Genomic DNA, 9,868 nt, shown 5'->3' on the forward strand with positions numbered 1-9,868 from the left:
TACATATTTTACGTATGACATAGGAAACTCCTTTTTTTGTGAAGTCAAATTCTAAGAAAGTTTTAATTAAGCATAACGCCTAAACCGGGGAACTCTGTAAAAAAGGAGTTGACAAAACATTACATTTAAAATTATATTTTATTTCTTTACAGATTAATAAAAGTTTAAATGTAGCCTATCATTTTTTATTAGTCTTTATTACTTTAGGCTATTTGCAGTGTCTGTTCAGTTTAAAATGCATATTTAATAGCCTATATATGTTTCTGTTGACCGCACTGTTTGTTAGGCTAGCCTATCATGCTCGGAAAATCGGAAAATCAAGTTGAAATGACAGATATTGGCGTGACATATTATTTTCATGGGTGATGGATAAGCAAACATAATGTGGTGTGACATTTTATGGCGCTTTGCTCCGGTTGAACAGTTTTATTTTAGGCAACAATTTTAATCATTAAAATACCAAATATTATAGAATTTCTTTAATTAAATAGGTTTATGAGGTTGAGGCACTTTGGACATCTTTATTAATAGGTTAGATTTACCTGTGGCATTTGATATAAGCTCTAACAAGATAGTAAAGTCAAACCTAATCATAGAAGTTAGTTATGGCTGTTTATGTGACACGTGGAGATAAGACTGGAAGATAGAAAGTGTTAGAAATGTATCGACAAGAACTCAGGACAGGGAACTAAGACGAGAAAATGCAGTAAGACCAGTTATACAAACTGACATCACACATAAGTATATATCCTAAAGTAAATATGCCATAGTAAAAGAAGACACCTCTGCTTAAACATGACATTCAACCTTTGAGAACATACCAAACTTGAAGGGTAACATTGCCAAGAATACTGATCCATCAATATTTGGATGTATTGTATAGTTCTTATCTTAAGTAATGGCTACATTTGTAACCTACACGTTAAAAATGGAGTTTATAGGAGCAAACGGTTTATTTTACCCTATAGAATGGACAATGATATGGCATTTCATGTCACACCATATGAAAATGGTAAGAAGTCAATTTTTCTTGGCTGCACGGTGACTTGCACAAGGCTAGAAATACTTGAAGTACTACTCCCTACAGAGTGATGCAAACACAACACCACCCAATTTATTTTTAAAGAACTATTTACACAGTACATACTTCAAAACATGTTTAAAATGATGACTGGCTAAAAACCTTCCATGAGTAAGACGAGGGTGATAGTGGCAAGGAATATATTTTCACATATTTCATTTTCAGAGATTATCACTTGTAGCCATGATAATCTTTCTTGCTCAAGTTTTATTTAGCAAAATGGCTAAAATGCTTAATTTTCATTAAAAGAAACTACTACAAGCATTCAATTTGAACATGCAAGACCCAAAAACGCAGCCAGAAATACTGTAATTCACAATACTTGTAAATTCATTAATATTTATTTAATTTTTCAGGACTCAAACACATTTTCCTGTGAGCAATGAAGAGGAAGTGTACTGCATCCTCCAAAAAAAATATACAGGACAATACTGTAATAAACAGCCATACCAAATTTTGTAAACCATTAAAACTGTAAATATACCAGCTTTAAATATATCGAACCTCTGAAGTCATGTCTTTCAATCTTCTGTACAGATACAAATATAACAATAATTACATCAAATTATTTAATAACATCTATATCTATGGCGAGGATGGTAATATATAAAGAAGAACTTGGGCAGAGCAGAAGATTTAAAGAGGAAAATACAGATTGCACATATACACAAATGCGCACACACACACACACACACACACACACACACACACACACACACACACACACACACACACACACACACACACACACACACAAACAAAGGTATTGGGCGGTACCTCGAGAACACTGGAGCATCTATAACAACACAAGATGAATGTAAAGCAGTGGAATGTATTAGACAGAGAAAAGGGACACTGACTGTGGGTGTGTTGTGCGAATGGGGTGGGGGGATTGGTGGTTTCTGCTGCCCTGCCCTGAGAATGATGGCTAAGACAAGACTCTTTTTTTATTCTTCCAGTGTACGGAAGGAGTTCTGCATGTCTTCATGGAGTTGGCCGTAATCAGCTTTGATCTTCTCCTCACCCTCTTTCACAGGGTCCTGAAATGCAGTTACAGACTTTAAAAAACATCTTGAAAATGGAATATAATGATTTTTTTTTTTTTTACTAAAATAAACAATTTAAATATATAGAAAGAAACAGTCTTTTAAATTGAGTCTTGTTTTTATGTTTTATAAACAATTACAATTATTCAACAAAATAATGACTCTTTCATAGTATAGTAAAATAAATCACTTCAGCTTAAAAAAACCGAACAGATAATATTGAACCTCTGGCATGCAATATGATTAAAGTGCACTGTTTGGCTTGTTCCTGATACTTGTGAATAATCAGCAGAAAAGAGGAACCAAACTATTGACAAACCAAGATAACGGAAGTTCTAATAAATCAAGTGGCACAAACTATTTGGATTCATTTAAGGTGCGATTTATTTAATCTGTGACAGCTCAAAAACAATCAGTGTTTACATCATGTACCTTAAATTTCATGGCACTGATCCTGTAGAGAATTTCTCCCATGTGCTCCCGGATCATGGACCAGGTGATCTTATTGTCGCTCTGTGCAGTGGTCTCTACGGCATGACGTGCCATATCATAGAACGCAATCATGTTGGACAAGATACCCACTGTCTTATAGAACGGACAGAACCTGAAAATGAAATCGAATGTTTTAGTTCCACACAATCCCATTAACCCAAATGCGACAAAGCTAAATAATCATCAGCTAATACACATCACAAGCATGTGTTCACTACCTGTCATAAGGTGTGTATCCATTTTGCTGTAGGAAATCATCCTTGAGCAATTTGGCAACTTCCAGTGTGATCTTATCAGTTTCAGCCAATGATGCCTATAATATAAATAACATGTGTTGTATGTTCCAATTAAACTGACTGAATAATAATAATAATAATAATACATAATACAGTTTTTCTCAGTCGCTTTGGTGCATTTCTCACATCACTATTTACATTTGCACAACAGTTAATGCAGTTCTCAAAACAATTAGTACAAACTGCAAAACCTAGTTGATAACCTGCAAAAGCGTGTCACTTGCTCAAAATGGATAGCTCATTCCTCAAAAGCAAGTATTCATGTCAATGAAAGTGTCAGTGTCATCAAGATGAAAAGTCCTGACACCATTGTTTATGAACAAGATAGTCAAATGGCTTTGTCATGTTTTCATTATGACAGTTTACTCTGTAAATGTTTTCCAATCAGGTCAGATCTTGGTGACACTACCTGAAAATGCTCAAGACAGCACTATATACTATTTGCACAGCCATTTGAAAAATACAGTAAAGTTACACATTACTGTATTTAGTGAGGTAACTGAGTACAAGACACTGAATATGTATGTTTCACATTTTTACTGCATATGTTCTTTGCAATTCTAATTTGTTCACAGCAATGTGCAAAAGAAAAAATATACCCTTATTTACAACAAACATAAACTCCCTTTGGGTAGAGCTGTGCACAACTGGAAACAATATTGCAGTACATATTGGAATTGAACATACAACATACATAGTACTGTAATCATTCATGCACATCCAGACGTTCCTCTCTGTCTGGCCACATAATTTCATCTACATCACAGCGAATATCATCTCTTGCAATCAGAAAAAGAGAAAGGGTCTTGCTTTTTTCAGGAAAAAAAATATAAAAAATTTTTTTTGTAAAATTTGCTTGACAGATTTTGACAATTAGTTCAACATTTTTGTATTTAATGACTCAAGCAATGAAATGAGGACTATTAGTTTTATATGGAATGACTATTCAGCATTCACAAGTATAGTTAATTTTGACTGACATGACATAAGCAAATGATAATGTTATAAAACAGCAGAGAGTTGTATGAAAGCAATTGATGCATGTCCAAAAGCATTTGCAATTTGTTGGAAGGAATGAGAAACTGCTACTATGATGTGCACAAATGACTAAATGTTGTGGAGGTTGAACTAACTGTTGTGCAAATGTAAATAGTGATGTGAGAAATGCACCAAAGCGACTGAGAAAAACTGTAATACTACAAAATCAATCAAGTGTAAGCGATGTGTACAATCAGTAAACACACATGAACCCACAAACTCACCTTCCCCACAAGCTGCACAATCTCAGCCAAGTCCTCCTCTTCCTGCAGGATCTCTTTGGCTTTGGTACGCAGTGGCACAAATTCAGGGAAGTGCTTGTCGTAATACTCATCCAGAGCTCTTGTGTACTTGCTGTAACTAATGAGCCAGTTCACTGAAGGGAAGTGCTTTCTCTGAGCCAGCTTTTTATCCAGACCCCAAAACACCTGAAAGACAGAATAAGAGATAATATGAACTTTGAGACGGTTTACCTCTAGAAGAAAAAAAATCTAGAATCTTCACTTACTTGTACAATACCAAGTGTAGCAGAAGTCACAGGATCTGAGAAATCTCCACCAGGGGGAGACACACTGCAATTAAAACAAAAGATGGCACACATTAACAGTAACAACAATAGCCATATATTGTAAGATTTGTTGAAAATATATCAAATATAAAAGAAAAAGAAAAACTTTACCAGAGTAAAAAAGCAAATGAAGAAGAAAAAGCATGGAATCAAGTACTTACGCTCCCACAATGCTCACACTGCCCTCTCTCTCTGGGTTACCAAGACATTTAACTCGTCCGGCACGCTCATAAAATGAGGCCAGACGTGCTCCGAGATAGGCAGGATAACCGCTATCTGTGAATGAGAGCACACACACAAACACAAATTTAGTTTATAATTTATAATATTTTCCGTGGTGACTGAGATGGTCACAGCACACGTACCAGCAGGCATCTCAGCCAGACGACCAGAGATCTCCCTCAGAGCCTCTGCCCATCGAGAGGTGGAGTCAGCCATCATGCTCACATTGTAGCCCATGTCTCTGAAATACTCAGACAGCGTGATTCCTAGATGGAATAAACACCCATAAACGATGAGAACACAGACGCTACATTTAAAGTGCACATTATTTCTATATCAAATATTCTACAAACCTGTGTAAATGGAAGCTTCTCTGGCAGCCACGGGCATGTTGGATGTGTTGGCAACCAAGCCTGTTCTCTTCATGATGCTCTCCACCTTACCATCCACCTCCATGGTCAGCTATAGGACAAGAGAACTGTCAATCACTCTACTGAACCTTCTATTATAGTTTATGTGCTGTTGGTTCAATAATAACTGATGCTACTCACCTCAGGGAAATCTCGAAGTACTTCAGACATTTCGTTACCACGCTCCCCACAGCCCACATAGATGATGACATCACTGTTGGAGTACTTAGACAGGGACTGAGAGATCACAGTTTTACCACAACCGAAAGCACCAGGGATGGCTGTGGTTCCTCCCTGCACACATCTGTCGAATCAAACAGGGAAAATTAAAAGATCTGTTGAACCAAAACTTCTACTGTACTTAATTATTTAAGCCAATTATTTAACCACTCCCATTTCTGTTGATTGACATTTATGAAGTCTTTCACTATTGTAAAAAATATATATAATTTGGAGAAAATTGTCATTTTTGTCATTTGAAAATTGAGTCTATTTTTGAAAATTATGGAAATATTAACATTTATTATTGAATTATTTTATACAACATGACTCACGGAAAAAGGGCGTCCAGTACTCGCTGACCAGTCAGCAGAGGGTGATTTGCAGGAAGCTTCTCGGTGACAGGCCTGACCTGACGCACGGGCCACACTTGCACCATGGTGAACTTCTCTTTCACTCCCTCAAACTCCAACTCCAACACCACATCCTGACAAACACACACAAGCACATTGACTTCCATATCCAAATAATTAACATTTTACTGTTCTACACAAATTTAACCTGTTACTAGGCTCACCGAGACATCATAGTTTCCAGGTGGAGCCACATACGAGACAGTTCCTCTGCTTTTTGGCGGTAACATTATTTTGTGTTTAATAAGAGAGTTTTCAAACACCATTCCATAGATGTCACCTCCGGTGATGTGACTGCCAACCTGTGATGGACACAGAAACAGCTTAAAATCACTCAAATATTTGATTTGATTGATCACCTCAAGTTGGAGTCATATCATATATTTTCTTTGAGGTCCACTAATAATGTTATTAAAGTATATTTGTTTTTAATATTTCACATCATAATATTGTGATGCCTCCATAATTCAGTACCTTAACTTAAAACTAAAACTAATCATTCACTTACACGCAAGCTCTTGATTGGAGTGAACTCCCATTTCAGATCACGGTTAAGGGCACCAATGTTGACTCCTCTGGGAATGTAGATACTTTGAGTGAGGTCATTGATGTCTTTGAGGGGACGCTGAATACCATCAAAGATTGAACCCATGATTCCTGGTCCTAACTCCACAGAGAGAGGTTTCCCTGTGCGCAGGACAGGGTCACCAACGGAAACACCAGCTGATGAAAGCTCAGGAAAACAACTAAACTATATAATAGATTCTAAACACCGCATAACAGCAACCGTAGAAAGCGTGTCCTTTACTAAGGTAAGAATAGGATACATGTCTCTTCATAGACCTGGATGGTGGCCATGTCACCCTCCAGCCTGATGATCTCTCCCACAAGCTCACAGTGACCCACTCGCACCAGCTCGTACATGGCAGCTCCTGCCATACTGGAGGCCGTCACCACTACAACACAATTAGAGAGTCAGTAACAATAAATGGAACCTTCAAAATGACTTATGGACAGTTTAAAAATAATAAAATACAATAGAATAAAGCATCAAAAGCTCTGTTTAGTCATGACATAATAATACAAATAAAATACAATTTAAGACATCTGAATTTCTACTAACCAGGTCCAGATACACCATGCACATATCCAAATTGTCCCTCCCGCTCCTCATCTTGGATCTTGGGCAGCTTGGAGAAATCCATTTTGAGTGTGTCTAACACAAAATAATGTCAAAGTTTAAATAAATAAAAATACAATACAATATATTTTTTTTTAAATCAGTGTATTTATAGAGATTACATCTGGATTATTTATTACTTTCTTATTTTTTTTCTGTCATATTTTTACATATTTATATCAAAATATTTTGCAGTATTTATGTTATCCTGTGTAAAAAGCCCATTTATATTTTTACAAGCAACATTTATATAGGCATACTGTGAGACAAAACATGGAACAGCGTCACATGACCCAAGGGCACATGACACTGACTGTAAAAGAAACCATGCGAGGAAGTGGGGAAAATAGACAGTTGAGCAAATCTGGAAAAATTGTGTTTTGTTGTGCCATTTTTGGACAAACTGAACAAATCCTTTTTAATTTGAGAAGTTGAGAACTACAACTAAACACCCCAAATGGTCTATAAAAATAATGCATTACACTGACACATTTATTCATAAAAATAACCATCTAGTCCTGTTATTAAACGCCTCAAGAGGAACCAGTCGAACTTCCAGGTTTTTGTGAATTTATAATCACATGATGCTCCTATGACATCTGGGATTATTGGGGACGAATGATCCATTCTGTATGAAGTATGTTCTTTACAGCATTCACAGCATATATGAGCACAACATTGAGGGGAACAACTATGAATTTGAGCAACAATCCTGCATAATAAATTGGATAAAAAACAGACAGAGCCGACTTTAGAAATCATGAAATAATAGTAAAGTCAGTACAGAAAAAAGAAAATTCCTTAAGGACATGTGGTCTGCAAACAAATGCTGTTGTTGACTGGAGAGAGAGAGAACAGCAGTGGTTGTCTCATAGTCAAAAACAAAAAAACCTCTGCAGAGATTTAAAGATTTGAAGATTAAATATTAAAGTATATTAATATTCTATAAAAATGTTAATGCTTGTAGCTGTTGTATGTTGCAATGGAGATTGCGCTGCGAAGAGATGCTGCATGATCACATGATCACGATGCTGCTGATATGATTTGACCTTTGCTGAAAATCTAAGGTATTTTTTTTCCTCCCAAAGCGCTACAAAATCTTGATATTCGGAAACCCGTGAGGAAATCTATCAAGATGATATATTGAAATCCCCCACAATTTGTTTAGCATTCAAGTGGGATATTTCCCAGTGCTGCAGGGGAAAATAAACATGTCACGAGAGATGAGCTGAGCGCAGATCCGAAGCGAACAGTGATTCAGCGACACAGTGTAACTTACACAACAGCACAATAAACTGTTAAATAATGGTTATTAAAGAATAAATAAACGACAAAGAAAATCTAAGAAAAAAAATCTTATAATCATATTTTCAGCTTGATTAACCTAATAAGTACGGTATAATGCGGTCTCAGCACTAAAAAAAATATATATAGTAATTTCCAAAAATACCTCAGATAATGAGACGGTCCTGTTGTCCAGATCCTTTGGTGACAGATGAGACGAGAAACGAGAAAAGTCAGCTGACTTCATTCAGTTGAGAGCTGACGTCACGGCCCGTTCTCCCTCTGCAGAGTGAAGAGTCTTTGCTTTAAACTTCATATCGCCCCCTAGCCTACTGTGTGCGCCGTTGCTTTCTATTGTTCTCTGGGTCACAAATATACATCATTTTATTTCTAAAGGAATTCTTCACTTGAATCGCGCAAAGTAAACAAAGCGGTTTCTCTTATTAATACATTTCTCCGTTTTCTCACGGTTTTATTTATTCTATTCAAGAAATCAGAAACTAACACAATAGTGTTCAAGCAAAATGTTAAATCTTTTCAGGGCTAATTTTTCTTGGCACAAATCTTATGGGTTCTCAACTCTGGCACTTAAGGGCCACTTTTCTGTAGATTTTTGCTCCAACACTAATCATACACAGTGTAGATTACTTACTGTAGTCCATTACTGAATACAAATTAGCCTATATATGATGAAATTATAGTAATACAGTATCTATTAAATGACACATTTTAGGTAATATAATCTGGTCACTTTTTTATTACTTTTGACCTAACTCATTAATCACATTGTTTTGAATAGGATAATCTCATAGCATAGTGATGTAAAAATGCAAAGGGATTTTTTTTTTTTTTTATTCAACACTTTGTTATCAACAACGTGAAGTGCATTAAGTCAGGCTTTCTCAAACAGGGGTTTGTGTTGTAGGGACAGCAAAAGGGTTCGTAAACTGGTGAAAAGCTAATAATTAATCAAATTGTAAGAAAAATATTTTTAAATAAAAACAGTCAAAATAAAACGTAAAAATAATAGTCTATATGCTGTTTATTTTTTTTGCTCTGGCTGGTTTAATGGAGTTATTTGAAAAAGAGAGAGACACAGGGCAAAGAGGGTATACGTAAGTCTCAAAATAACAAAAATATAATTATATAATATATAAATGTGTACTACACATTCAAAAAAGTCAGTCATAATGATTGTGGAGTTTTGTGCAACCATGCAGTTAATGCAGTATCATAACACACAAAACCAGATCTCCTTCTCTGTGGATTTTATTTTAAGGGATCACAAGGCTGAAAAGTCTAGGCTAATTCCTGAACATCCAAACAGTAAGTCAACGTAATTCAACTAGATTCACTGTAACACTTAAGTATTACTTAAATATGAATGCTATTATGAGGTATTTGGTACTTGATATTCTCACATTATCACTATTATGTTCGTCTTATGTGAAATCTGGTTGTTAATTTATTACATATAGAGTGCGTGGCGAAGGTATTCATATATACCCCTTAAATTTTTTCCCCAAATTTAATGTTGCAGCCTTATGCTAAACTGCTTTAAATAACCTTTTTCCAGATAAATCTACACTCCACACCACATAATGACAAAGCAAAAAACA

At 35.8% G+C, this 9,868-nt stretch overlaps 1 protein-coding gene across 1 annotated transcript; it reads right to left on the reverse strand.

Moving 5' to 3' along the window:
* Window positions 1-1,393: 1,393 nt before the first annotated feature.
* On the reverse strand, window positions 1,394-8,531 carry atp6v1ab (ATPase H+ transporting V1 subunit Ab). Its single transcript, XM_082184218.1, has 15 exons — window positions 8,416-8,531; window positions 6,909-7,001; window positions 6,613-6,741; window positions 6,294-6,508; window positions 5,950-6,087; window positions 5,708-5,859; window positions 5,295-5,457; window positions 5,097-5,205; window positions 4,887-5,009; window positions 4,683-4,797; window positions 4,462-4,525; window positions 4,178-4,381; window positions 2,838-2,932; window positions 2,560-2,731; window positions 1,394-2,121 (listed from the first exon to the last, which is right to left on the reverse strand). Exons 2-15 carry the CDS (start codon window positions 6,988-6,990, stop codon window positions 2,029-2,031), a joined length of 1,854 nt encoding a protein of 617 aa, XP_082040344.1. The 5' UTR covers window positions 6,991-7,001; window positions 8,416-8,531; the 3' UTR covers window positions 1,394-2,028.
* Window positions 8,532-9,868: the final 1,337 nt, after the last annotated feature.

The sequence above is a fragment of the Leuciscus leuciscus genome (assembly GCF_965113295.1).
Source record: "Leuciscus leuciscus genome assembly, chromosome: 11".
Taxonomy (NCBI): domain Eukaryota; kingdom Metazoa; phylum Chordata; class Actinopteri; order Cypriniformes; family Leuciscidae; genus Leuciscus; species Leuciscus leuciscus.